Source organism: Conger conger, chromosome 4 (assembly GCF_963514075.1).
Source record: "Conger conger chromosome 4, fConCon1.1, whole genome shotgun sequence".
Classification (NCBI taxonomy): Eukaryota; Metazoa; Chordata; class Actinopteri; order Anguilliformes; family Congridae; genus Conger; species Conger conger.
The window spans coordinates 53459946-53487715 of NC_083763.1; the positions used below are offsets into that span (position 1 = coordinate 53459946).

The 27770-nt window shown below is 40.7% G+C and overlaps 3 protein-coding genes and 1 long non-coding RNA gene across 6 annotated transcripts; 2 read left to right on the forward strand and 2 right to left on the reverse strand.

Moving 5' to 3' along the window:
* Positions 1-2614: 2614 nt before the first annotated feature.
* Positions 2615-9953, reverse strand: rab12 (RAB12, member RAS oncogene family). Its single transcript, XM_061238637.1, has 6 exons — positions 9506-9953; positions 7675-7735; positions 4678-4816; positions 4125-4214; positions 3641-3745; positions 2615-2732 (listed from the first exon to the last, which is right to left on the reverse strand). Exons 1-6 carry the CDS (start codon positions 9741-9743, stop codon positions 2625-2627), a joined length of 741 nt encoding a protein of 246 aa, XP_061094621.1. The 5' UTR covers positions 9744-9953; the 3' UTR covers positions 2615-2624.
* On the forward strand, positions 9950-17024 carry LOC133126424 (gamma-soluble NSF attachment protein-like). Its single transcript, XM_061238635.1, has 12 exons — positions 9950-10430; positions 11193-11260; positions 12245-12329; positions 12884-12901; positions 13046-13076; positions 13417-13526; positions 13743-13809; positions 14170-14240; positions 14371-14449; positions 15039-15118; positions 15214-15343; positions 16108-17024. Exons 1-12 carry the CDS (start codon positions 10375-10377, stop codon positions 16240-16242), a joined length of 930 nt encoding a protein of 309 aa, XP_061094619.1. The 5' UTR covers positions 9950-10374; the 3' UTR covers positions 16243-17024.
* On the reverse strand, positions 14381-18356 carry LOC133126426 (uncharacterized). The gene is made up of 3 exons (XR_009708536.1): positions 18232-18356; positions 17458-17524; positions 14381-14693 (listed from the first exon to the last, which is right to left on the reverse strand). It is a non-coding gene; the product is annotated as an uncharacterized LOC133126426 (long non-coding RNA).
* LOC133126423 (probable aminopeptidase NPEPL1) lies at positions 18267-27724 on the forward strand. 3 transcript variants are annotated; one of them, XM_061238633.1, is made up of 12 exons: positions 18267-18558; positions 19444-19629; positions 19755-19925; positions 20449-20538; positions 20976-21057; positions 21502-21644; positions 22458-22535; positions 25049-25149; positions 25506-25629; positions 26104-26274; positions 27083-27193; positions 27358-27724. In XM_061238633.1, the coding sequence occupies exons 1-12, from the start codon at positions 18409-18411 to the stop codon at positions 27523-27525; spliced, it is 1575 nt and encodes a 524-aa protein (XP_061094617.1). In that variant the 5' UTR covers positions 18267-18408; the 3' UTR covers positions 27526-27724. The 3 variants fall into 3 exon arrangements, 2 of the variants coding, with proteins under 2 accessions (XP_061094617.1, XP_061094618.1); XR_009708535.1 differs by having other exon boundaries at positions 18269-18558; positions 26104-26236; positions 27358-27390; XM_061238634.1 differs by lacking the exon at positions 27358-27724 and having other exon boundaries at positions 18268-18558; positions 26104-26278.
* Positions 27725-27770: the final 46 nt, after the last annotated feature.

Sequence of the window (27770 nt, forward strand, 5' to 3'; positions counted from 1 at the left end):
CTGGAACAAAAATCCAAGTTAAAGGCTTAATCTTGTAATGATGAGCATGATTTGTCACACCATTGAGATTTCAACATTGTTTCTGATCACTCCGTTCACGTTGGTCCAACATTTGCCGTGTTAGAGAACGGAATACACCCTCTAATTTAACATTTTCCCTGCAAACTCAGGTTCACAAAATCAAGTTTGACCAAGAAAGGGTCCATACACTGCTTTAATCCTAGCTAGAACATTGTAGGCCTGAAATTTGGTACCTCCATAGGCCAAAGGAGCACCAATTCAGTGAAGTAGAATATCAGCCTCAAATTTTACTTCTGGAACAATCCAATTCTTTTTCCTGTCCAAAGTATGCATAAACACTTTAAATCACCAAGCTGGCTTCACTGTAGGACTAGTGTTTATGAAGAGCAATAGTGGCTCCCTGAAACGGTTGCTCTCGGAGACCAATGCTAAAGATCAATACAGACAAGGTTACACTGTCTTCAAGCAAAGCAGACAAAAAACAGAAACCATTAAGACAAATATGATATATTCATTATCTACCTCTTCTGCCGGTACCTCACCGATAACATTTATATTTATTATCTTTACAGACTGGCTGTATCTAGTCAGTAAGGTAATGGAGACCAGCAGTCTGGTATTGATTGCAACAATGTTATGTTAACTTTAGGAAATTAGCAATAGCAACAAGAACATAACAAAATGAAAAATTGCAGCATGAAGCGACAAATTATTTTTACTTTATGTAGTCAGTACACAATAGTGTCGATACGGTTTAACGTCCCTTTTTGTAGCATATAATATTAAGCTTTACTAAGCTTAGAGTCTTGACAGGGCTGAGTGTTTAAACAGTCATACCGTTAAGGAAAAAGGTACTTTTTTTGCATGCGTATCTGAACTCGAGTCCTGATTTCTGTTCAGTTGACTTCTTCCGGCTCCAGGACAATGATCACCAACATATTACAGTTTTTGTGCTGTGAAATCCTACACAGGACTCAATGCAAACTTCCTCCTCAAATTTTACCCTTCTATCTTGAACCCATCCATGAACTGATTGTAGTGCAAAATATCACACAAAAATGAGAAGCACAAAATTATTCATGTCACATAGCTCAGTCAATAACAAGTTGTAATACAATGTGTTCTGCAAAACAATGGTTTAAACCACTCTTTGAGGCCCAAGGAATACACAAGATGAAATATTTAAATGGCTCCCTTTCAATAGAGACCCAAGTCAGTCAAGCATCTAATGGTCATTGTAGATCTGTACATTAGATTTTTAGGGTTGTGTAAACCAGGGGAGTGCAACTCGAGACCTGCAATGACAGAGTATTTGCAGTTTTCAGTCCAGAATGTCTTATTCTATGAATCTGTTATATTCAGGGCTAAGTAAGGTAACAATCTGTCCCCGGCTTTCAATCACATACACCCGTTATGTCAAAAGTTTTTATCTGATGTTGATGATGACATAACCATTGAACCTGAGAAATCGCTGTACTGTGATTGACATGTTTTTCTGGCTTTGTCTCCTCATTGTAATGGGAATCCAGTATTCAGTGTAAATAACTGAAGCTTAAGTCCACATCCTTCAAATGATGGATGGCACTTACATTTTGAGAGATGCAGTTGAAAGAACATATTTCAAAAAAAGACTTAGAAGGAGACCGTTTCAATACTGAGGACAGATATGTTTTGTTTTAGGATTATCTGTGGTATTGGTTATAAAACAGAACTGTGTTGTCTGTGCAAGACAGACTTAACCCCAAAACCAATTTTCATGAACTAAAGTCTCCTGCAGCTAGGTATGAAAAAAGAAAAAATAATAACTCACTTCTATTAAAAAAAAAAGTATTTGATTATGAAACGCTTCTGGTCTTTCCAAACGAGTGGCCCTGTATTGAGTTTGGGAGCATTTCATGCCCTTCTTCATAAATGAACAATGCAAGATCCCCAACCCTTGTTTAACTACTCTCTTTTGAGATTTGGGCAAAAGAGACACACATATAAACTTTAGAACTTGATGAACAATATGCAACCCCGATGTAAAATATGACATAAGAAATTTCATAAGCACTATGGAAGGCCGTGCATTATACCACCACCACTCGCCATTCATCCAGTCCCATGATCCCTAGTGTTCATCCTAAAATAAAAGGCGGGGTAGAGGGTGTCCATGAAGTCTAAGGCGACTACTTTATGGGATCATCTCAGAATCTAACCGCTTAATCTATTCTCGCTCCCTAGAAGCCCCACCACCCTGTCAAAAGGAGCCAAGGAAGGAGCTGAACATCTCTACTCAAAAGGCACTGACTCCTTTCTCTACAGGGCAGCCTGGGACATCTACCCAGAAGACACCTGCTGGACCTAAGCCCAAGTCCTGAACTTGAGGTAGTCGGCAAAGGAAGTTTGTGATACGTGTGCTTGTGATTCTGGCACTGTGTGAAGTCTCGTACTGCTCTAGAGAAACGCGCGTCGTGAAATTCTGGGGAGGCATCTGGGGAGGGCCAGTGGCTGGGGGGAGCTGCCTCTGGTCCGGACCGGGTCTGTGCTGCCCCCAGCTGGTGAGAGTGGTGACGAGTGTGGGGAGGGGTGATGGGGGCGGGGGGGGGGGGGGGGGGGGGGCACTAACAACAGCGCAATCGCGGGGGAGGGAGCTCTGGGGGCACTTCGGGCTCCGGCTGCAGAGAAAGGATGCTGTTGGACAACGCCTTGCTGGGCACCTCCAGGGGCATCTGCAGCAACATGGACATAGCCCGCCATCAGATGAAAAACATATCACAGTACATAGTACATTTTACACCGTGAAATGCATACAATAGTACAAACATGCACTCAGTGAGCACTTTATTAGGCATTTATTAGACTTCTTTGTTTTTACTTATTGGTCTTCTGCTGCTGTAGCCTATCCACTTAAGAGGGATGATGCGTTATGTGTTCAGACTGTTGTAATGTGTGGTTATTTACCTTACTGTTACCTTCCTGTCAGCTTTGACCAGTCTGGCCATTCTCCACTGACCTCTCTCATTAACAAGGCGTATTTTCCCACAGAATTTGGTCTGAAAAACAGCTGAACCTCTTGCTTTTATGCATTTAGTTGCTGCCACATTATTGGCTGATTAAATATTTGAATTAACAAGCTGGTGTACAGGTCTACCTAATAAAGTGCTCAGTGAGTGTAGTCACATTTATACTACATTCTGTAGTGTACACCACTGAAACATCAATATGCTTTATCTGTGACTTTAACTGATGCATGCGCAAATTATTCAAAGACATTCACATACTGGACTTGTGATTTTGTATATGTTGAGACCGCATGTTTGCTAGTAGGTGCACATTCATAATGCATAGATAGCCTTATAGGTATATAAAGCATAGCAATATCGCATTCATTTGACTTCCAATGCACTCAACTGCCAATTACTCTTCAGCAGCACAGCCACCTGCAGTCCATACACAACAAATACATGTGGAAAGCTGACTGCAAAACAAAATGTATTCATACATATGCACCCCCATATCCTCTGTAGTATATTTAAATAATGCAATAACGTACCACCCCACACACAGGTAAGCAAGGTTACAGACATAGCATAGCATGATACAAGATTACCTCAATCATAAAAAGGTGGAAACTAACCTTACTCAGAATGTCATCCACCAGTTTCAAGAATATCTCATCCACGTTAAAGTTATCCTTGGCACTGGCCTCACAAAACCGCATCCCAGATATCCTTGAAGAAAACTGCAAATAAAAACAAAGTTTTCCTTATAACTGATGATGTCAATAAACCAAGAGTACATGTTCTGGTTATTGAACTGTAGTGACACTCTGAATGGTGTTCTGTTCAGTATCATGAGAAGTATGATTGTGTACGAACCCACCGAAGATCCTCTTCACTTTTTGAACGGACTTATAATAATATATATTTTTTAATTCAAAAAGAAAATTTATATTTAGTACTGAAGGGAGCTACACTCACACTATACTGTGTGTGTCCCATCCCTGGCTAGCAATTGACTTTACCGGTTTTGGATGCACCGGATGTATAACTGACAACATGGTATTTTAGTCGGAAGAGCCTGGTCTACAGTACATCGGTCAGGCACAAACCATCACTTACTCTTTCGCCTTGCTGTCGAGTTATTATTCTGTCAGTCTCACAGTCCAGCTTATTTCCAACGAGCAACAGCTCAGCGTCCTCTGAGGCATACTGTGAGGAAACACACAAACAAGAGCAGAGAGATGCAAATAAAACACAATTCCGTTACTGTTCAAGCATTAGACAGCCAAACACGCAACAACATTTAAACTTTTTCCCACACCCATAAAATAACTTCCTGGAAGAAAAACGACGTCATAAAGAAGCTTCACGATTTTTACAGCCGATCCAACAACGCTGTTTGTAGGTCACCTCAAATTTACAATGGACTGACAAAACAAGATTAGCATCGACCTGACTTTGCACCTTGGGTGTTGTGTCCACAGATCGATGGGTTCGAATCGAGAAACGAGTACAGGCACCAAATAATATAAGCAATATTGTAATGTCCGTGTGTGCTGAACACACATGTCCTAGCATCAGATAATGCAATAATGATTCAATGAACGTATGAAAGATTCATAGGTTTGAAAAACAAAGCTGAATCAGCACTCGGTTCTCTTGCAGGCGGTACCTTGTCAATCATTTTCATCCATTTTGGCAAGTCGTCGAAGGTCTCCTCCTTGGTGATGTCATACACCAGCACGATGCCCTTGGCCCCGCGGTAGTAGGCCGAAGTGATGCTGTTAAACCTCTCCTGTCCTGCTGTGTCCCTGTACAGAACAGCCACAGAAAACACACACACCACACCACCGCACAATAAATCCCACACATTCAACTCCCAAACAATACTGACATGGCACAACAGTACAGTACATCTGAACATTTAATTCCCCTTACAGGAAGCGGGGGACTAATAAAATAAAAAAGGTGATATTTCTGTGATACTTTTATGAACTACCATGCTGGTAAAAATTGCTGGGAGGTTCTAAGACTGCTTGGCTGCACACAGTTACACTCACTGCAGCCGATGGTCGGGTCCGTTAACTTTACAGAGCTGACTTAATTCGATAAAAGAGAGCCGATGAGCTCACAATATGGCTTCGGTCCATGGCACAAACCAGCGGATACTGGCTGGGCTCTGACGTGCTTCCAATAGCCCGCTTAGTTATTTTGGGGAGTTTCTGCATTTACCTTGGCTACGCAAGGCCTGGCTTCCGAAAGAGTCTGGCAGGCTAGGAGGGGTTCGGAAAGTGTCGCATGGCATAGGGTTAGGACAGAGCGGGAGCTGAGGATGCTGGGATGAGAGTGACATACTTGGAAGGTGAGATGCATTCAGACGCAGTCGTCCTGCGGGTGGGTAGGCGAATGGTAGGCGGAGGGGTGAGGTTAGTAGATGGACACGCTGACTGTTATTGGAAGCAAACACAGCACAGTCACTCCTTCTGAGGCGTGATCTCTGCCACAGCATGCCCAATGCACACATCACAGTGGTACTGCAGGTGTTAGTGTTGAATTGTTTCTTATTGCATTGAGGGGATGTCAAATAATGGGAGAGAGGAACAACCTTTTAAAATTCAAAAGTACACAACTGCATAATGCAGCATATGAAACTTTGTTGGGACCTAAGGTATGTCATGTGGAAAATCAGATCATTGAATAAAATTATAATTTTTAGTGGTTTTAGTAGCCTTCTGCAACATGCCAATTTGCTTAATCAGCACATGTCATGATCACATTCATAAATTTGCAGAGGATACTTTTTTCAAAACATGCCTGATTACCTAGGCAATTTGAAGATATCGACTGTGTGAAGTCTCACTAAAGTGAATTTAAAGGTATGGTACTGTGTTACACATTTGAAAGTATTATACAGCATTACAAATCGTGAAACATAACAAAGGTACATACCAGCATTCAAGAGAGGAAGCAGAGATAAACTCAGTGGATTGACCTGCATTCAAGTGCTCTTTATCACTTCTACCGGCGCTCATTCTGCTACACTTAAAATGGAACATATTTCACATCCACTTTCAATTTGTTTGTTGGCATTTTTACTGCAGCAATTCATGCAAGGTCCCCTTGTGAAGCATACCTCTGCTGGGACTGCAACACAAAATTGCTTCTTTGCCTTAACTGCACTGCGAGCCTGATGGAAAATGCTTGGTCAGCACATCGCTTAACTGAAAAAAGACACCACTCATTCACAATGGCTAAGCCCGCAGTCACAAGTTGGAGTCATGACATTTCAATTAGCCATGCCAGGCAAAGCATTCCTCTAAAATGCCTTCATGAAGGAGATGAATCAGTCTGTGATGGCGCGTCTCACAACTTAGAACGTACTACCGCACACTTTTTAATAAATCAGAGCCTGATTTATTAAATCTTATTAAATACTTTTTACCATTTGAAGGTAAAATAGCATGGGATAAATGAACAAACAAAGAAAATAATGTGATAACTTCTTGTTTCCCAGTCACATTCAACATAAGCTGCAACTTTCCCCAGAGTTCCCCTAGAATTAACAACTTTTACAGTTGGATAATTGAGGAATTTCACAATATTTTGGGAAAATCACCTTGCAAAAGAGAAAGTCATAGTTTTTGTAGCAATTACAATAGAGCTTTCTTTCACTTTGGAGAGATGGAAGGAGATTGAGGATGGAAGCACCTCAAAGTGTTGGAAATCCGCTGAGTAAATCTTTTCCAGTGGAATGTGAGTGGAATTCTCATTAATTATGCACGCGACATGCATGTATAAATTTGAAAAAGACATTGGCCTACATATTTTCAAACAATAAGTTCACCGTGTACACTTCAGTTAGAGCAGGACATGGCCTCAATAGAGGTGAGACTGTTTGGTGTTAACCTCCGCATATCATTTTTTCATATTCTGAACTATTTAGTCTAAAAAGAAAGCATTGCAAAATATTTGAGTAGAATTGGTAAGGAAATGTATCACAGTTTTTCAAGCATCATAATAAAAGTTTCAGAATTTTGTGCCAAATTCTGGTATTAATTAGGCCTATTTATTTAGCTCAGTCATATCTTGATCTTCCATTTGTATAAACACCAGCTGCAGCTCAAGACAGCATCCTAAATGAGTGTATCCTAAAGATTATACTGTGTTCAAGTTAAACCAGTGTAGTTAATAGAGCTGTGAAAAAATTAAAGCTACGGTAATTGGTTGGAACTAAAACCAGTACACAGATCAGCCCTCCGGGACCGGAGTTGTGCACCCCTGATGAAAGCCAATTGAAGCCCCCATAACTAACCCAATAAACAAGAAAAAAGCTATCCAAACGGCTTTGTATGCTTTCATTATAGGTCAATGGCTAAATATCCACAGGCTTAACAGCCAGTAGCAAACACAGTAGCAGGTTTCCGCATACTGATGGTCAACTGATCACGAAAACACAAAACATACAGCATGTGCAAAGATCATGTTGATGGATGTTTTGAGATATTAGCTTGTATTATTACTTGCAAGAGGCTGAGACAGAATATGTACCATGTTAAAGTTAGGGAGCAGTGTTAGTCCAGTATGGGTGGGGTTAGATTAGTCATAGGTAGTGTAGCTCTGAGTCCAAGGTTAAAAAACTGAGGTCACTCGCCAGTACTGGCTCACTTACCAAATCTGCAATCTGATCTTCTTCCCTCTCAAATCTACAGTTTTGATTTTAAAATCAACTCCTAAACACAGAGAAAGGAAAGATCAATAGAGGACTGACAGCCTGAGAGGGTTATCACCCGTTTTAGTTACATCACCTCTAACTTTCCTAAAACCACCATGCATTAATGTATGTTTTTTGTATGCAATTGTTTTTCAAGCTCAGCTCTGAATCACATCACCTATTTCCTACCAATAGCAATAACTCAACTGCAATATATGTGATTAAATTGTGTGCTAATGCATATTAAGTACTAGGAAATGCATTGAACAGGCCTTACATATAATTAAGATTGCAGTTTCAAAAGAACTGCACTGTGAAATAGCCTGTAGCGTTTGGCTACAGTCATAAATCCAAAGTACTATGTTTGACCAGACTGTGGTTTTAAATGATTTAATAGATTAGTTGGAAACCATCGCAGGGGTCATATCACGTATCAACCCAGGTTACTCTAGTCTCGGTATTTGAATAAATGAGTGGACAACATTCAGAGTAGGTGAGGCACCAAAAATACATATATCGGCACCGGTTTTAACTTCAATTTTGACACATCAGTGATTAAACAACAGTTTGAAAGAGCCAAAGGAATTACACGATGGTCGATTAAACAAACGGTAATGGAATTTGCAACAAGACTGTTACGTGAATGTTCGGGACTGTTTTGTCCTTGCTATCTTACAGGACGTGGTTACAATGTGGCAGTTTTCCTTTGGGAACTGGATCTCTGGCTTTCTAAGAAAAAAATTTTTTGGACACGCATCTGGGCCGCCGTTATTATACGGACGCCCCAGATATACTGTATTATACTGTATAAAAAGGTTTCAAAATTAGTTTCATGCCACATGCTCTCCAATGACGTGAGAACAAAGCCCGTTTGAAGTCAATGTCAACCAGTGGGGAAAATTTGTTTTTGGTGGATTCTTACTCACGTTATATAGGAAACTTAATGTGATTCGTCGCATCAAGTTTACCCTTACCAAGGCAAAGTATAAACAATATTAAAAGCACCCACCCAGGACTTATTTGAACCCCGATGACAGGAAGTAGTAGGTTAATCTTTCCCATGTGAACACTCATTTTCATGGCCAGCTGGTTAACTCATACCACATGGTTTTGTTTTACAAACCCAAGTCAAGTTTGCAATTTCAGCTTGAAACCGAATTGAAACTGTTGAGAGAAATCATCTTTTCACATGTATTCTTCATAAATCGTAGATGTTGTAACGGTCATTTTCACTTGAGGCCAAGTAGTCATTTGAAGCAACATGATAAGTTATCAGGCATGCACTTGTGTTTACTATGTGGTGACAACCAGTTTAAGAACAGCTAGTCAAGTCAGCTAGCTAGCTAATTCATGTTACAGTAGGTTACGATTTAACAGACATCGAAGTCAAACTAGACTAACTCTAGTAGTGGTCACTACATCCTATAACAAAGTTACACATGCAGACAGTACATTGCTAATGATAAAGTAACGTTAGTCATAGCTAGTTAGCTATATCCATGAGGTCAAATTGGCAGGTTTACGAAAACAGGTTGTATCATTCTTTGAGAAATATGACACTACCTCTGATAGATAATATTATGAATAGTTAGTTATAAATATTACTTAGCAAAGTAAAATTGTGGAAGTTGTTCACCTGCTAGTGCAAAGTTAGTTTAACTGTGTAAATTAACTAACGTGATTTAAGCAAATAAGATGTTACATTATAGTAATTGTACTGGCCATCCAGCTTCATAATGTAACGTTAGCAGTTAACTTACAGCTAACGTTACTCTAATTCTGACCTTACCAACGGTGGATTTGCACGCTTCGCAGAACGTATCATCCGTGAATCTCTCCATCAGACTTGTTTTTCCCACTCCACGGGAGCCGATTATAATAATCTGCAGTTTGTAATCGGCCGGCCTGGGCGGTATCTTCCTCCGGCGCGACTGACCTCCTGTCAGAGCGGGGGACCCTTTTGCTGAGCTACCGCTATTCATGCTCCCACCACCGCCTCTCCGTTGGATATCGTATCTCGAATCCATCAACACATCCACATTGGTCTTCTCTAATATGCGGAACAAAATAAGATAATGTTATATGCCGCTTAGCAAACTTATTGTACGTGTTCACACAACAGTTCAAAACTTTTCCAGTTGTTGCCGTGCGAGAAAGGAAACTGGTCAGATAACGTTAGGTCAACATAGTTGTAATTCCGGTTCCGTCATTTTGGTAGGAAACTGCGACGATATAGATCAGATCTATGGCGACACCCAGCGACCACAGAACAATTCTGGGCCAACAACAGAGCAACCAATACAGCTAGCAGCAAACACCCTTGAGTAACTAGTTCAAAATTCCAAGTTCGTTTTCTAGAACGCAATTCCTTTCAATTACCAGAAGTGTTTGTCAGCATTAGATTGTTCAGTTAAAAACATACTAGCTAATCACAACGAAATGAGGACGCACAACGCCAACTTCATTTCCGTCCAGTGAGATTTGGAACTTGTGGGCACCCGTAGTCGAAACCCATGATGGGCAGATCTTCCGATGAGCTGGAATAATCAACTGCAACCTACGGAATTTTAACAACTTCGTCCGACGTTAGGATATCGATTTTGATATATTCGCTGTTTTCATCATTGCTTTGATCAACTCAAAGAGCTGCCACATACCATGGCTGCTCAGAAGATAAACGAAGCACATGAGCATATCGCCAAGGCTGAAAAATAGTAAGGGAACGCTGAAATAGGTGTACCTCATCGACACCTTTTAACCATCTCATTCACAGTAGCATAGTTTTAAATATGGCTCGATATATGACTGGTTAAATGATGTTATCGTCATGGTAATGTTAATTTGTGGCATACTGTCTATTCCAGATAGTCACTGTTGGTTACTGGATAGCTTGTTAAGACTACTGGTGTTTGTTGTCAGTCTGATTGCTAACGTTAGAGTGCCAACTGGTTTCATAATGTCGTGAAGGTGTTAGGCCGATACAGTACGCGTTAGCCATCTAAGTACCCTTATTTCATGGAAAACTGCAAATATATATCCACATTTACTATGTGTTTATCGTAATATTTCTGCCTGAATAGCCAATAGATCACCAAATTGAGAAAATATAAAGTAAATGTGAACAAAGGTGGTATAGCATTATGTCGTCAATTTCATTTTTTTGACAAATAATATTTATGTTTGAAAAGTAAAAAGTTAATATCACAAAACGCATATTCATTGTTGTTTGTGGCACTTGAGTGCGTTTAATGTAGATTGTAGAAAGGATCCGTGAAAACATACAAATTTCCTTCAGCCTTCAAGCGTGCCTGGCATGTTTTTAAGCAAGTCATTTGGTTTTAACAAGTCTGGTCCAAAAATGGCTTTTATAATATTTTGTTATATAGCCACCTTGTGTGAAATCATTATTCAATGTACGTTTATTTTATGCAAAACTGGAATGTTGTGACGTAAAAATGCGAATTTGTTTCTTGTAGTTTAAAGACAAGTTTCATGAAATGGAAACCAGACTATGATAGTGCTGCGTCAGAGTATGCAAAAGCAGGTAAGAGTGTTTTCAACTCAATGTGATTTGAAACTGATACGAAAATTATGGACATCATATTTGAAGGGATTTTGGACCTCCTTCATGCAGATATGTGCAAGATCCTTCACATTCTTGGGTTTGCTCTTCATCAACTGCCCTGTTTAGTTCAGCCCACAGGTTTTCGATTGGATTGCGGTCGGGCACCTGACATGGCCTTTGCAGAACATAGATTTTGTTGAGTCATTCCATGTGAAAACAGCCAATTTTAAAAAAACCTCCCACCTCAGTCTCAGATTTTCTTGTCGTTGTCTATATTTGTTGCTTTTTATGAATTGTGAAAGACTGCTTGGTCTTTTCAGCTATAGTAAGGCTGTCTCTAGGTGTAAAGTTTGTTTTGCTGCTAAAATGTTTTCTGTCTTAAAGGACATTTAAGTTAAGAGCCATTGGTTCGCTTGGTATTTTCCATACAAAAATAAGATGCATGTCATTGCTATGACTGTAGAAGATCAGTACTGTTCCCACTTCTCTGCTCTCTGTTAGCTTCAGCTGCCTCGTCCTCTGCTGTCTGTCTTTCCTGCTCACACAATTCTTCCTCTGTAAATTCTGGTTCAAAACTGTAAGGTTGTAATTCTTCATCAAAATCTAAACTTGTCCTAACTCTGCAAAGTCAGAGCTGTCGACCACATCGCTCAGGCTACCCAAGTTAGGTTATGTGATATTTGTATACTAATGTTACCGTATGTTCATCAGAGTGTCATGTGCCACAAGGCCGAGACTTCACTGTAGGTGGACTTTCCAGCAATGACCCAAAAACATATCAAAATCCACACCAAAATCGTTCTGTACAACAAAAATCAATGTTCCTCAGTCCAATCAAAAACCTGTGGGCTGAACTGAAGAAGGCAGTTGATACCGTAAGTGCAAACCCAAGAATGTGAAGGATCCTGCTTGGATCTCTAGTGGACTTGCATACATCAGATATTTTTCTGTTTCTGTCTTCAGCTGTTGCCTTCAAAAACGCCAAGCAACTTGAGCTGGCGAAGGATGCCTACTTGAAGGAGGCAGAGGCTCACACAGAAAACCGAGCGTATCCTTCCATCATCTGTGGTTTCAGAGAAAACTACACATGGAAAACATGCACCTGGCAGCCCTATATAACATATGCTATTTTTTAAATTGCAATACTGACAAGAGGATGTCCATATCCAGCTATTTATCTTTCTTTATATACCCGAGTACTTACTAAAGTATTCAGGTTAAGTATGTTGCCAAAGGGTACAGAAGCAGTGTCCACCTGGGATTTTAGCCTGCAGCCTGTGAGTTAAGACCGGCTCCTGTGATGGGTGGGTCAGTTATGTGCCGCAAACTGTATCCAAACCTATTAACGTCCCCTGCTTATATTTTTATCTTTGGTAAAAGACCATGGTATAAGATGAAATAATCCACGACCAGGTGGTCATTGAAGGGTTTTAACACACTATGCGGAGACAACGACCTGACGTGAACCACATTGTGCTTTAAAACCCTTTAACGACAGCCTGGTTGTAGATTATTCCTTACTGACTTGACATTCCTACGATTATAGATGAAGTGTTCGTTTAGTGTCAGTTTTTTCATCCTATTTCCTTAACTTACATTCAGTCTCTTCCATGCTGCTAAGTAAGTATATTCATTCCAAACTAAATATATTGTTATGACTAGTAGATTTATTAATTAGTATCGTGTCCTGTATCCTAAATTTATTGCTTACTGTTCCTTTAAGGAGGTTTTAAGGCTATAACTAAATTATAGTTTTGTTTACAGAGCTCTTGAGCAAGCTGGTATGATGCTAAAGGTGAGTTAACATTGTAGCTCATGTGTTTATAATTGTGAAACCATGTACCCTGCAAATAACGGCAACACTTTGCCTTTTAAGGGTGAAAATATTAGGTTTTTAGAATCATGACACATTAAGTATTATGTTAAGTGGCATTGATTGTATTGTTGTGAATGAATATGAGCAGCAGTTTTTGACTGATATGTTGTACACATTCGGGCTTCTCCGGGTCACTGATCTGTATTTATGAGCAGTTTGTGAAAGTATCTGGTCAGGACGACATGGACTGCGTTGTTACATTTTACATATCGACACTATGGCAGAGAGTGAGGGAAATGGACACGTTTTCTTTCTGCAGGACATGCAGAGAATGCCTGACGCAATCCAGTACATTGAGAAAGCCAGTATGATGTATGTAGAGAACGGCACACCCGACACAGCTGCAATGGCTCTGGACAGGGCTGGCAAGTAAGTTACACATTTCTTGGATGTTGCCCCATGTTGTTTATTTCCACATTCAAGAAATTGTTATATTAACTTGGTGCAATTTTATTATTATTTTGTTATTTATTTACCGTGTCTCATTTACCAGATTCCAACTTGTATTATCATATTGGGGAGTCGGCTGCTTATAATATCTGTTATGGGATGTCTAATACTTCTGATTTGTTCTCTGCTACACAGGCTGATAGAGCCCATTGATCTGGAGAAGGCTGTGAATCTTTATCAGCAGGCTGCGTCTGTGTTTGAGGTAACTTACTGTAGATATTCAAAAAGAGCCCTCCTCTATTCTATAACAGTTCTTTTTCCCAAACTGATAAACTTTTCTTTCGTAATTACAAATGGCACCAAATTGTTATGGAGAACAATTCAGATGTGGTTTACTGTTTTTCATTTTGAATAAAATCTTAATGCATTTAGAGATGTATTGTGTAGAAGAACTTTATACATTTATTTTCGTTTATTTTAAACAATTGATCACAATGACATTGTGGGCCTCATTTAACAAAATTGACAATTTGTCTAATTTATTTACTGTAAATTAATGTTTTTTAAAGCCAGAATATTTTTGTGTGTGCAATGCATGTGGTTTTTATGCTTGTATTGTCAGAACGAGGATCGCCTGCGACAAGCAGTTGAACTTCTTGGGAAAGCCTCAAGACTTCTAGTAAGGCAACACAGGTAAAGCTAGTATACATGCTAATCACCTGGCATGACTCACGACACTAACCGTGCTGGCACCCTAGGGGGCACCATCGACTGTGATAGACATAACGCATGCCCTAACCCAAAACACGTTTGCTTTTTTCAGGTTTGATGAGGCTGCAGTGTCACTTCAGAAGGAGAAGAACATGTATAAAGAAATAGAAAACTACCCCACCTGCTTCAAGGTGTGTTGCAATCAGGATGTTTGTGCATTTATTCAACAAAATCTTGTAATATTGTTCTGAGCTTGGACATTTTCTTTAATATCCATGTGATGTGATGTTATATTTCTTCAAGATTTGGTACATAAAGTTTTGGTGCATAGTTGCACGTTCCCAATGCAGAGCAAGGATCTGTGGCAAAATATTCTCATTTCAACCACAACAAGTTTTCTTGGTTGTATCAGTGGCTCCAGTAACATCAGGGAACCTAGAGTTGGGACAAGAACAAAAAGAATTACTCCATGATATGTGTCTGAATGTATGAGATATGAAAGCTGAAGAAAAGAACGTCACTAAAAAATTCTGAACTGTTCATATCTCAGAATGTTACGAATTTGAATCATGTACAACTTGTAATTATATACTTACATTACTTATGTTTTTATGACCTCTCATGTTCCTAATGCTCTGTATGAATTTTTCCTCAGTATTTTGCATGTTCTTGAATAATTCTAAGAACATAACCTAGGTTTTAAATGTGGAAATCCATCACGCTATATTACCAATGTCTTTCTATTTTGTGGGTTTACTTTGTATTTCTTTTCATTTATAGAAAACAATTGCACAAGTGCTGGTCCAGCTTCACAGAAATGACTATGTTGCAGCAGACAAATGTGTCAGAGAGAGTTACAGGTACTAACAATTATGTATAATCCTTTTAGAGCTGTTTCCGTATATTAAGCTAGAAGTATTTTGGCTGGACATGAATGCACTTTGTTTCCCTCCAGTATCCCAGGGTTCAGTGGGAGTGAAGACTGCATTGCCATGGAGCAACTTTTGCAAGGTTATGATGAACAAGATGAGGAACTAGTGTATCGTGTTTGTAACTCGCCTCTACTCAAGTACATGGACAATGATGTGAGTAGACTGGTGTTGATAACTTGTTTGATACATTTTCAGTTGTTTTCAGTTTGATTGCTTTTTCATTCTGAGATGAATACTATTTGGTCGTGTCAAGTGCCTTAGTTTAGTAGTGGTATAATGAGCGATTGAAATGTCTGAAAGTGTCTGGTCTCCTCTGGTCGACTGTGAGGCAACACAACATTCCACAGTAAGATTTATTTCAAGTATTTACAGGTATGGAGGTTTACCTTGTAAACCCCACTCATCAATGTTTACACTATTATTGTTCAGAGGACTGTTTTTTATGTATCTTTTTGTTCAAATGATAAATTGTCACTACTTGGCAGAATGCTTAATTATTTAACTATTGTAACAGATAGTCTTTTCCTGGAGATTGAAGATATAATGATACTTGAAGATGTTCCCCTGTCCATATGTTATGAGCTTATAGGCAAAGCTGATTCTAGATCCAGAGCTCAGAGGTGTTTTATGGATATGGGCCAACGTGAGAATGAATTTGTAAATGTTGTTAAAAGGCTTCTTCTTTTTCTGCACTGTTGTAACAATCTGCCTGCACCCTGTCTGTTGTCTATTACTAATAGCGATAAACATCACTAAATGATTAATCGGCTATAAAATCTACAAAACAACACCTGTCCATTGATAGCTTGGGGGTTAATGGTGTATTGCCACGGCAGCAACAGCAGGTTGCAGGCTTGTGTTACCCTGCAGCGCTTGCAGTGATCTGTGCGGTCATGACACATTGTTTGTTCTTGCAGTATGCCAAGTTGGCAATCAGCCTTAAAGTTCCGGGTGGTGGAAAGAAGAAAAAATCTCCTTCGACCCCTCAAGATGGTGCCGGGGGGGCTCAAGGTGCAGAAGAGGAGGATGAGTACGAGGGCGGGCTTTGTTAACTCCAGCCCCACAATGCTCTCTGCCTTGTCGTACTTGCCAATCCTGTGGTGTGCGGTCATTTCTGGCACAAACGGCCTGTCTGCCTGTTCTGCTTTTTCCGGGCTCCAGGGCTCAATGGCACTATAAGCTCTCCCAGTGCATATCTGCCCAACACTATTATTAATTTGCATCTTTGACAGAAGCATGAGAGTATATGACCGTACCCGAATGATAATCATAATGATAATCATAATGACGATTTGAAAATATGTATGTTTAAGATTTGCCTTTGATGTTTAAATGAAATGTTTCTACACAACGCTCTACCACTTTGAAAGTAGACGTTGAAAGCTCCGATATAGCATGCAACATGTGAATGGTGATTTCCAGTTAAGTCATGGATCCCAGGTCAAATGGATTTCCAGTTTACTGTCATATCTGTAGCTGAAAGCATTGTTTAAACTGCAGCAACCCATGGAAAAGCCTTAAATTACGCATATGACAAAATATATTTGGGCCTGCATTTTCATAAATGTATTTCCTGTGTCAAATGTACTTTTTTTTGAGGATGTGAACAGGTGTAAAAGTGGCTCTCATATCATGTCTTATGGATTCTGAAGTATTTCTTAATCAGAATGGATAGTGATTCAGTTGAAGATGTATCATTTTTCTGTACAGTATCTAAAATAATTTTAAAGTGTTTATTATTTACATTGTGGTGGTATTTGTTTGAAGCTTGCATTTACATATGGTAACTGGTCTTGTTTTAAATGTCAAGGAGAATAAATACTTGATGGTGTAATGCTTTGGACTTATTTATTTACTGTTATCGACTGTTTGAAAATAAGAGGTATAAAGCAACATCACTTGTGCATATTCATGTAATATGTGAATTCTGTGCTCACAGTATATTTAACTTGCGGAAAGACACCGCTTGGTTATGTATCATAGCACACTGGCAGGTTGTGACTATAGTTTCTAAATACAAGATGAAATGAGGGAACAGAAGTTTCTGTATAGAGCCCCGTTTGTGTTTTAAATTGTCCAATTTCATTTTTTGGAGTGCTACACAATGGTACAGAATAACCTGAAAGATGCTGCTACAGGTAACCAGACTATTATTTTGAATTAGCTTATTTTGCTTTGTTTCCTTTAGAAGAGCCAGATATACAGTGAGCTCCATAATTCTATGGATAATTCACTAAAGGAAATGCCCATGATCCAAAGCATACCACCTCATCTGTGAGACATGGCTTGGTCCTATATGGCTGCCAGTGGAATGGGCTCACTTCATCGATGTGACTGCAGACAAAAAAAGAACATTAATTCTGAAGTGTACAGACATTTTATCTGCTCAGATGAAACTAAATGCCTTCAAAGTTACTGGTTATGCAACAAGACAATGACCCGAAACATACTGCTAGAGCAACAAAGGGGTTTTTAACATGGCCAAAAAGTGGGAAATCCTTAACTTGCTGAGTCAATCACCGGATGTGAATCCAGTTGAACATGCATTTTACATGATGAAGAGGAGATTGAAGGAAATTGTCCCCAAAACAAGCAGGAACTGAAGATGGCTGCAGTACAGGCCTGGCAGAGCATCACCGGGGAAGATACCCAGCGTCTGGTGATGTCTACTAAAGGTGTCACAGACTTCAAGCAGTCATTGCATGCAAAGGATACACGACCAAATATTAAAAATGATTACTTTCTTCTACACTTCATTCCGACTTTGTGTTAAACTGCCCAATTGTTTTCATACCAGAAAATGGGAGACAAAAGGTTCTACCATTTCTAAACGGTTCATCTGAAATGGATGAAAATACCTTCAAATTAAAACTGACAGCTTGCACTTTAACCTTAACCACTTTAACCATTGTATCCTCAAACCCAAATTGCGTTCGATTGTCGCTAAACTTACTGGCCGCTGAAAAGCACGACTGCATACCTGCCCACCCATTGTGTGGACAAAAATATATATTTTTGCAAAGGCGCAAGTTCGGTACTACCTCTCCTCAAATCTTTGCCTAGGACCAAGAAATGAAGGACTTGAAGATGACGTCACTGCAGGGCCTTGGTTGAATCCCGGAAGTATGATTTGTTTGTTTTTCTGAGCCAGTGGTTTTTCGTGCTGGGCTGAGGAAGTGGAAACAGGACCATATATTCAGGAATGTGGCTGGACGAAGATGGCTGCAGTTGATCTCGTATTCTGTCAAGGCAACGGTGACAGTGATCAGACAGACAGGACGGTGCTTATTGTTGGTCAACTAAGTCATCTTCACAGCCTGGACTGGAGCGACGTCAGGGACGTACTTCAGCCTCGTGTCGACAATGAGGCAAGTGCATTGAGATGCCGGTGTCACAAAAAGAGTCATAAAGAGTACCGATTGTGGACCATAGATTAAGCTATATGTAGATGGCCAGCAACGGAACAAAGTTATTCAATGTTAACTAGTTGCATCACCTTCCTTTTACAAGGTAACATTAGACGGTTAAGTTAGACAGCTTGCTACATATCGTAAGCTGTTTATTGTGGTTTCTTCAGTTATACAGAAATCCTATGGCGAAGTTTTTTTTACCAAATGTGTTTGTTTTTTTCGGTGCAAGGGCAGTGAATACCACTAAACTACTGCTAACGCTTAGTAGCACGACCATGCTGGGGTATCTTTTTTGCTGACCACCTAACGTAACATCTTGTCCTGACCGATCCAATGTCTATTTTTGACCTTGACTGAGTAATATTGGCTGCATAGTGTGAAACAGTGTAAGCTGGCGGTAGTTGGCGTGCAGTTTGAACCTTTAAAGTTAGGGGTAATCAAATCACGGTCCCCAAGGTCCGAGAACTGTTGGTTTTCCACCCTCCCTTTACCTGGGAGTCAAGTGTGAAGACAGTCTGCCATATCAGTAGCACTAATTGTTCAGCTAATTACCTTGGAGAAAAGAAAAACAATGGCCAGATTTAGAGGTTTAGATTTGATGACTGCTGCTTTTAGCAAAACACAAATATTGAACAATTGCTGGAAAATGTGCTAAGTACCAGGAGACAGTATACTTTTCATGGATTGCAGCAGCGGATGGGTTTTATTTAAAACCCATTCATCTTAGAATTAGTTTATTTTGATATCTGTGTATCAATGCTTTTAGGCATATTTGTATATTGTAATGATGACTAAAAGAACACAGAATGTAGGGTTGTAGTAACTGTAGTTTTATTTCTACAGACCTGGAAAACAGCCCTGAATTCTTTGAGGCCAGATCCGACAGACAAATGTCCCCTTTGGTTAAACTGTGTGACAGTGGCTGCCCTTCCTTCAAAAGTCAGCCGACACAACACACCCTCTTCTGCCCATGCGCTCACACGGTTGGTCCAAACATGCTTCCCTGGAAAACGGAATGGACACATTGTGGTAAGCTCCGAGTGGCACCTGGTCACACACTCACATACTATAAATACTTTGTGAATGGACAGCTAGAAGCATTGAGTCATAACCTTAGAGTTAAATTAATGATATATCAATGGTGGTTGTTCCAGGTTGTGTGTGAGAAGAGATCTGTTTTTGCCTCGGCATGTGCAATTGCCAGAGCCTTCCCTCTCTTCTTCCGGCTTTCTGGTTACAACCCGCTGGACAGAGGTTATAGGATCACCGCTGAGTTTGTTTGTGTGGAACCTAACAAGGAACCGCTCAGTACAGCTACGCTAATGGCAAGTTCCTCCACTCTCTATCTTGAATGATGTTACTTTCCAATCTCATTTGTAGTCTAGTGTGACTGTGGCTGTCTACATCAGATCTTACAGTAGTTTTGGAATTGCTGGTCAAACTGCATTGTATTTATCTTCACTAGGACCGGGTGTGGAACTGTTTCCATATATCTCCACAACACATCTATCTGACATATCAAGTGTACTTGAGACTTGCACGTTTTGAGATAAAATAATTATTCTGCCAAGCATTGTTACTTGAAATGCTCTTTTTAGGTCAGACGTTGATACTGTACACAATACCTAGCATGATTGTACACATCTCAAAACTTTGTCCTCATTCTTTCACAAATTTCTCATAAAATGTGCTATAGATTTCTCTTGCCATACCACTGGGGGTGATGTACTGTAGGAAATACCGGGTACATCTCTGTTCATTACACTTCTGTTCATCTGTTCATTGGCTAAGCCTGAACTTCATCGATTTGAACATTTCAAATGTACAGTCTTATTGTTTAATTTGCAGTGCTTATCCAGGGTTGCAGAGAGTATCAGATTGGCAGCCCGCATTGTTGATTCCCCTTGCAGTGAGATGGATACAGAACAGTTTCTTGAGGTAAGCTTTATCCTACAATGGTACAGTTCAGTAGTGGTTAGAATAAGATCACTTTTATCATTGCCATAACATAAAGGGGTAGTTCACCCAAAAATTCTGCGGCGTGGGAAATCATTTTACAAACATCTCAGAAAAATAGCAGTTAGACCGTGAAATATGCATACCTCTACCAAAATTGCAATTGTTTTACTCCAGTATGGAACACAAATCAAATGCTCCAGGATGATATGAAAAAAGCTAAAAAAACACAAAATTAATATGTGTGTGGGCCAAATATTGAGAAAAAGCCTGAAAAATGCCTCACTCATACAAAACGGCAAAGCACATTAAGATTGCACACCAATTTGTCAGAGACCTTTCCAGATTGCATTATGTAGAGACAGGATATATGACTGGGCGATCCTGTAAAATTCTGACATTGTGCTGCTGTATGGCAGGAGGTCAGAGCAGTCGGTTCAGAGCTGAGAATCACTCCAATCATCTTTCAGGGAGAGGAACTTCGCAAGAGAGGATTTGGAGGTAACTACCATGAGGATTGCAACTTTTTTCACTTTTACCTGCTTCTCAGGGACTACTATTATTGAATCTGCTCTGTCCTGTGAGGATAGTGTTTGCTCTGTGATAACGTCAGCACGTCAGAGGGATAAACAGTGTTGTGGTTTGAGGGTGTTTGTTGCTGCAATTCCTCTCTTAAACTTAGAAGTCAGAAATGACCTATTGTACCTTTAAGAAAACAAATAAATTACTTGGATGGTAAAGTATCTGAAAAAGCAGGACGTTTCCCTCAACATGTGTCTTTCAACACTGCTGTACAACCTCTAAAAAGGTGATCAGCATTTTGCAGTTCTATTGTCAGGGCAACAGTGTTAACAGCAGTTATGCTATATATAGCCCCTATTGAAATGTACATATTACTTGGCACCATGCTAATGAGACCCTGTGTGGTGTATGTGTATTTCCCAGGTATCTACGGAGTGGGCTGTGCAGCGGAAACCCCCCCTGCCCTGGCAGTTCTCAGTCACACTCCACCCAGCGCCACACAAACCATTGCCTGGGTTGGGAAGGGCGTTGTGTATGACACGGGTGGCCTGTTGATCAAGGGGAAAGTAAGACCACATGACTACCTAACATAAGCACCATCATCTGATGCAGAACGGTGCTTACTTGAGCTATGGTTTACTTAGTGGTTAGCTTGTCTACGTGACTCTGTCTGTAAAATACTTTTATATCTGTGAAGGTCTGTGTAGTGGGAATTTTAATTTATTCCTGTAAGAAAACACTCAGAGACAGAGACAGTAAATAAAATCCAGTCTTTACTATGCGCATAGGTTCCAAGTTACATGCAAAAACAAGGACAGAGGTTTCACTCCTTTGTCTGGGTATATGTATGCGTGGAGCCCAACAAATGTACGCCCCAAAATGATTAAACATTCCCAATTTTCAATATTCAAAGACAATCCAACATGCCAATTCTCTCAATTTTCGGCATGTGCTTCATTCACAGGAAAATACTTCATTGTTGAAACAGGTCATTTAATTCTATCACATGTTGGTATGGTCTCTCCGACGTGTCAGACGGAGCGGTCACTTCATTGACGTCCTGTAACATAAACATCTGATATCGTGGGTTAGCATTCAACAGTCTGTAAATACAGAAATTACAAATGTGTCATATTTGCTGGGCCATTTGGGTGTGTCGACGTATACCAAATGGTTATGTCGACTGTTTAGTACCTTGCTTGGCAGCCTAGCGCTGTTGGTGTGTGAGTGTGTATGTGAATGAGTGAATGAGAGGCATCAATTGTAAAGCGCTTTGGATAAGAGCACAATATAAATGCAGTCCATTTACCATGTCAATTTGTTCTTTCATTTGTTCACCGCTGCTAGCGTGCTCTGGGTTTATAGTGTTGCATTTACAGACCGTGATGCCCGGGATGAAGAGGGACTGTGCTGGAGCTGCAGCTGTGCTCGGAGCTTTCAGAGCGGCTGTCCAACAGGTCAGCTGCAATCCAAAATGGCTGCCGAAAGACACCGCGTTTCCTTTTATCCTTCCTCTTTTTAAATGTCTTTAAAAACATTTGACACCCCAGTCACCTGCAACCACAGCTGCATACATTCACAAACCCCACACCGCATTTTCCGAGTGTAGACATCCGCGGTTCTTCTCACGTGGTATCACCAGCTGCTTCTTTACACACTATGGACTGCAGCTAAACTTAGCGTAGAGCTGTCGGAGGAACACCTTTCTTATGCTGGTTTGACTGCCATCTACATGTTCCCAGTCGACCAAGCGGTGCAGAACAGTGTCTGACTGAACCCTCCCACTCCCTGGGCAACAGAATGGGCAATTGCGCATGGCTTTGTGGAGCCACTGGCCACAGTCAGTTCTGGTACTGGCAAGGCCATGAGCGGTGATGGAAAATCTAGGTTCAGAAAGTAAAAGTTCTCCCCGGTATTTTGTTCCAATCACCTGGATTTGAAAATTACTGTAGCACAATTCTTCAGCCAGGTGAAGGATTTGTGAAGTCAGCTTGCTGAGTTAATGGGTGGAAGCAACACATGGTAGGACCTTTACTTTCTGACCCCTGGACTTTCCACCTCTGGCCATGAGGCACATCCATGCACCACAGTGTGGTGGCTTAACTACTGAATGTGCCATCCAGCAACCCAAGGCAAGTGCAAATGCAAGAGATTTTAACTTGAGCAGTGACATTATTGGAATCAATTAATGACCAGCTAAAAAGTGTATCAAGACAAACTACAGTGGGCTCAAAAATTATTGGCACCCCTGACAGAAAATGAACAAACAATACTCAAAAAAATTCTAAACAATATATTTATAGACAAACTCGAAATACCAACATGTGATAAATACTGTGCTATATTAATGTTTCAATGAAACCAACAAAAATAATTTACTGATTTAATTAAAAATCAATTTCCTCCAAATCAGTGTTTCACAATTATTGGCACCCTTAAAGATTATTGTAAATAACACCTACCAAAATTAAACCAGGTATTAAATTCTACTTATTTAAGTTTATCTATGTGTTAAAGAACTGTATTGAGTGATTACATCACTTCCTGTTTCACTAGGGTATAAAAATGAGGTAACATGCATGCAATATCCCTTTGTCATCCAACACCATGAAGAAAACAAAAGAATTGGCAGTTCAAAAGAGGCAGATGGTCGTAGACCTTCATAAACGTGGTAATGGCTAAAAGAAAATTCACAAACGATTGAATATACCACTGAGCACTGTCAGAGCAATTATAAAAAAGTTCTAAAGATATGGAACTGTTGAAAATCTCATGGGTAGAGGACGCAACGGCATCTTGCCCCCCAGGATACTGAGGAGAATGGTGAGAGAAGCAACAAAATCCCCAAGGATCACAGTGAAAGAATTGCAGGCCTTGGTGGCATCTTGGGGTCACCAGGTTTCAAAAAGCACCATCAGACACCACCTCCATAACTACAGCCTCATTGGAAGGGTTGCCAGAAGAAAGACTTTTCTGACCACAAGACACAGAAGAAAGCGCTTGGAGTTTGCCAAACATCATTTACATTATTACTGGAACAAGGTTCTCTGGTCAGATGAGACCAAAATTGAACGTTTTGGTCAGATACAGCATCGGTATGTTTGGCGTAGGAACAGAGATGCATACAAGGAGAAGCACCTCATACCCACAGTGAAATATGGTGGTGGGTCAGTCATGTTTTGGGGCTGTTTTAATTCCAGAGGTCCAGGGGCACTGGTTAGGATTGATGGCATAATGAATTCCAGCAAGTATCAGGCAATTTTGGCTGAAAATCTGGTTCCCTCTGCCAAAAGCCTGGGACTTGGTCATAGGTGGACTTTCCAACAAGACAATGACCCAAAACACACCTCAAGATCCACACAGAAATGGTTCCGTGACAACAAAATCAACGTTCTGCAATGGCCATCTCCGTCACCAGACCTCAATCCAATCGAAAACCTGTGGGCTGAGTTGAAGAGGTCAGTTGATAAGCACAAACCCAAGAACGTGAAGGATCTTGAAAGGATATGCAAAGAGGAATGGTCCAAAATCCCTCCAAATGTGTTCCTTAATCTTGTCAAAAAGAGACTCCATGCTGTTATCCTTGCCAGAGGTGGTTTCACTAAGTACTAGGTGAAGGGTGCCAATAATTCTGAAACCTTGATTTTGTTGAAATTTATTTTTTATTAAATGATTGTTATGATTTTGGTTGTTTCCATTGAAACATTAATAAAGTACAGTATTTGGCACATATTTCTCTATAATTGTATTATTCTTTATTTTTAAGCCTTGTTTGTGCATTGAGGGGTGCCAATAATTCTTGAGCCCACTGTATATAAAGAGGAGAAAAGGTAAATGGATTACTTTACTAAATATGCGCCATGTCCTTATGTGTGTCGTCTTTGTATTAGCACACGTATGAGTGACTTGTACAACTTGTACGACTTGTACAAATAAGTCATAATATTTTTTTTTCATTTGGGGTATTTAGGGTTTCAAAGAAAATCTTCATGCCATTTTTTGCCTGGCTGAAAATTCAGTTGGTCCCAAAGCAACTAGACCAGACGACATTCTTCGGTTGTATTCAAGAAAGTGAGTATTAACAAGCGCATAAAACATATCATCTCTGCTTAGCAGTGTTGACTGTTGTGACTCTTCGCAATCCTCCATTGGTCCTGGTTTACAGTTTTAACATTTGTAGATATGAAGAATCTTACTGGTATTGTGATCCTTCAAATGTATTTTTGAAGAAGCACAAGTAATTCCCTCTATTCCATAATGCCGCTTCGCTTATGTTCAGCTATTCACCAATTTACAACTTTTTGCAATGAGGAATTATTCAGTTATCTGTTAATGGATGGACTCGCTCTCCTCTACTCAAGTTCAGGAGTCCATGTTCAGCGATTCTTCACTGTGGTGTCCCTTAACATATAGACTCTGTACCTCAGGACTGTAGAGGTCCGTAACACAGATGCAGAGGGACGTCTCCTCCTGGCTGATGGGGTGGTATACGCCAGCAGAAACCTGAAAGCTGATATCATTTTGGACATGGCCACTCTCACAGGTGCTCAGGTAACATCAACGTTGCAAACTCGTTGCCTTCATTATTTTGTCTCTTGCTCTTGAAATGAGACAAAACTATACTTTTTATTTGTTTGAAAACTGATCACCTGTTATTTTGTGTGGATTTAATTAAGTCCCAGAACTGACCCCGTTCAAACATAAATATTTTCCTTTCTTTTGTACCCTTATTCTTTTGCACAGCCTGAGCTGATTCTTTTAAATCAGTTGTCTTTGAAGCTGGCTGAGGTGCCATTAACCCTTTCAGTCCCAACAGTGCCATATGGCACTGAAGCGTAACTACCGTAAACTCATAAGAGTTCCTGCTGGCACGCACAACCTTTTCAACCAATCAAAATTACCGCTATACTATTGTTTTAAGCCCCCATTAAAACCCTACTTAATTTTTTCTACTTTCAATCAAAGCCACTTCATATTGGGCTTGGGACTGAAAGGTTTAAGAGAGTGTCACGTGATGTGCCCCAGGGTGTGGCGACGGGCAGGTACCACGCCGGACTGCTGACCAATCACGAGGAGTGGGAGCGGGCGTGCGTGTCTGCTGGCCGGAGCAGCGGAGACCTGGTTCAGCCTCTGGTCTTCTCCCCTGAGCTGCACTTCAGTGAGTTCTCATCTGCTATGGCCGACATGAAGAATTTTGTGAGTGAGTTTCTTTAATAGCCAGACCTGATTCCAGCCAAGGCCCTGACCCCAGGCATCCTTATGCATCCTCCCCTCCCCTCTGCTCTGCTTCTCTTCATGAATAATGGCTGTAGTACTGTGTGTCATTACTGTGTAAAACACTGGTCCTCACTCCTGGTCCTGGAGAGCCACAGGGTGTGCCGGCTTTTGTTGTTACTCAGCACTTAATCGATCAATTAAAGCAGTTAATTGCACAGTTAACTAGGGCTGGGCGATATTGTCATCCCGGTACAATGTTGTTGTTTTTTTTGTAGGCCTGGCATGTGGTATTACATTTCTTTCAGTCTTTTTTAATTTAATCGTACCTGATGCAGTAGCACACCTCCAATGTTCTGAGCCAACGTGAAATGCTTCCGGGGGAAAAAACAGGGTGATGTGTTTTTCAAAACCAGTAAGTAAGTTAACAAACATTGAATACATACTTGTGATGTTTTTCCTCCCCCGGAAGCATTTCACTTAAGTTTGGAGATGCGTTGCTGTATCAAGTATGATTAAAGACGAAAAGAAGGAACGAAACCTACCGCCATCTGCCAGAGATAGTTCTTATTGCGCAATAAAAACTCTTCGATGTACCACGATAGATATATCATGTAGCCCTACCGTTAACTCACCTCACCTGGTTTCTCGGGTCTGAACTGGTTGCTGATATAAAGGCAAAAACAAAAAACAGCACACCCTGCGGCTCTCCAGGACCAGGAGTGAGGACCCCTGATGTAATATTAAACGGTAGCTGATTGTTGACGAAATGCGTCTGTTGCACGGGCAGGATCGCAGTAACGCCCCGTGTTCCTGCGGGGGCCTGTTCGTCGGGGCCCAGCTCGGGTTTGACTGGTCGGGGGTGTGGATTCACGTGGACATGGTCTTCCCAGCTTACAGTGTGAGTGAACACCCTGCCTTGTGGTTTGGCGGGGATAGCCGGTGGACCTTGGGGAGGCTAAGCGTAGTCCTTTTGGCTTAATGGGCAATGCTAAGATAATATGCATTAACAATTTATATCATGTAAGAGGACTGCGGACTGATCCAAATGACTCCTTTCCTTAGGGGGAGCGAGCTACAGGGTATGGGGTGGCCCTGCTGCTGGCGCTCTTTGGACGGGCGACTGACGACCCCTTGCTGCAGCTGGTGTCCCCCCTGGGTCCAGACATGGAAGGGTCCTTGGAAGAGAGCCACTCTCCAAGTAACAGCCCAAAGCGCAGGAAACTCATCTAGCCACTGTGCTGCATGACAACACCCACCATCGCCCTCAATAGAAATCCAGTACACTGAGCCTATTACACACCAACGATGGGGACTTCCTTCAAAATGTGCCTGTCACAAAGGAGGGCTGCTATGGTATGCCCAGATACCTCAATGTATGTGTTAACAGTGCTTTTATTAAATATGTATTAAATTGTTTATTTTTGCCTCACCATGTGTGTGTGTGAAGTTTTGTGTGTTATGAGCACTCATACAGT

What these genes read in the sequence shown, in the direction of transcription:
- rab12 (XM_061238637.1), bottom strand. Translation starts at nt 9,743, where the DNA reads ATGGATTCGAGATACGATATCCAACGGAGAGGCGGTGGTGGGAGCATG. An exon ending in AGCGTGCAAATCCACCGTTG is followed by an intron (nt 7,736 to 9,505) that starts GTAAGGTCAGAA and finishes CTCTGTGTTTAG; the next exon opens with GAGTTGATTTTAAAATCAAA. An exon ending in GGATGAAAATGATTGACAAG is followed by an intron (nt 4,215 to 4,677) that starts GTACCGCCTGCA and finishes GTTTCCTCACAG; the next exon opens with TATGCCTCAGAGGACGCTGA.
- LOC133126424 (XM_061238635.1), top strand. Translation starts at nt 10,375, where the DNA reads ATGGCTGCTCAGAAGATAAACGAAGCACATGAGCATATCGCCAAGGCT. An exon ending in AAGCTGGTATGATGCTAAAG is followed by an intron (nt 13,077 to 13,416) that starts GTGAGTTAACAT and finishes TTCTTTCTGCAG; the next exon opens with GACATGCAGAGAATGCCTGA. An exon ending in TCAAGTACATGGACAATGAT is followed by an intron (nt 15,344 to 16,107) that starts GTGAGTAGACTG and finishes TTGTTCTTGCAG; the next exon opens with TATGCCAAGTTGGCAATCAG.
- LOC133126423 (XM_061238633.1), top strand. Translation starts at nt 18,409, where the DNA reads ATGGCTGCAGTTGATCTCGTATTCTGTCAAGGCAACGGTGACAGTGAT. An exon ending in TCGCAAGAGAGGATTTGGAG is followed by an intron (nt 21,058 to 21,501) that starts GTAACTACCATG and finishes TGTATTTCCCAG; the next exon opens with GTATCTACGGAGTGGGCTGT. An exon ending in TCAGAGCGGCTGTCCAACAG is followed by an intron (nt 22,536 to 25,048) that starts GTCAGCTGCAAT and finishes TGGGGTATTTAG; the next exon opens with GGTTTCAAAGAAAATCTTCA.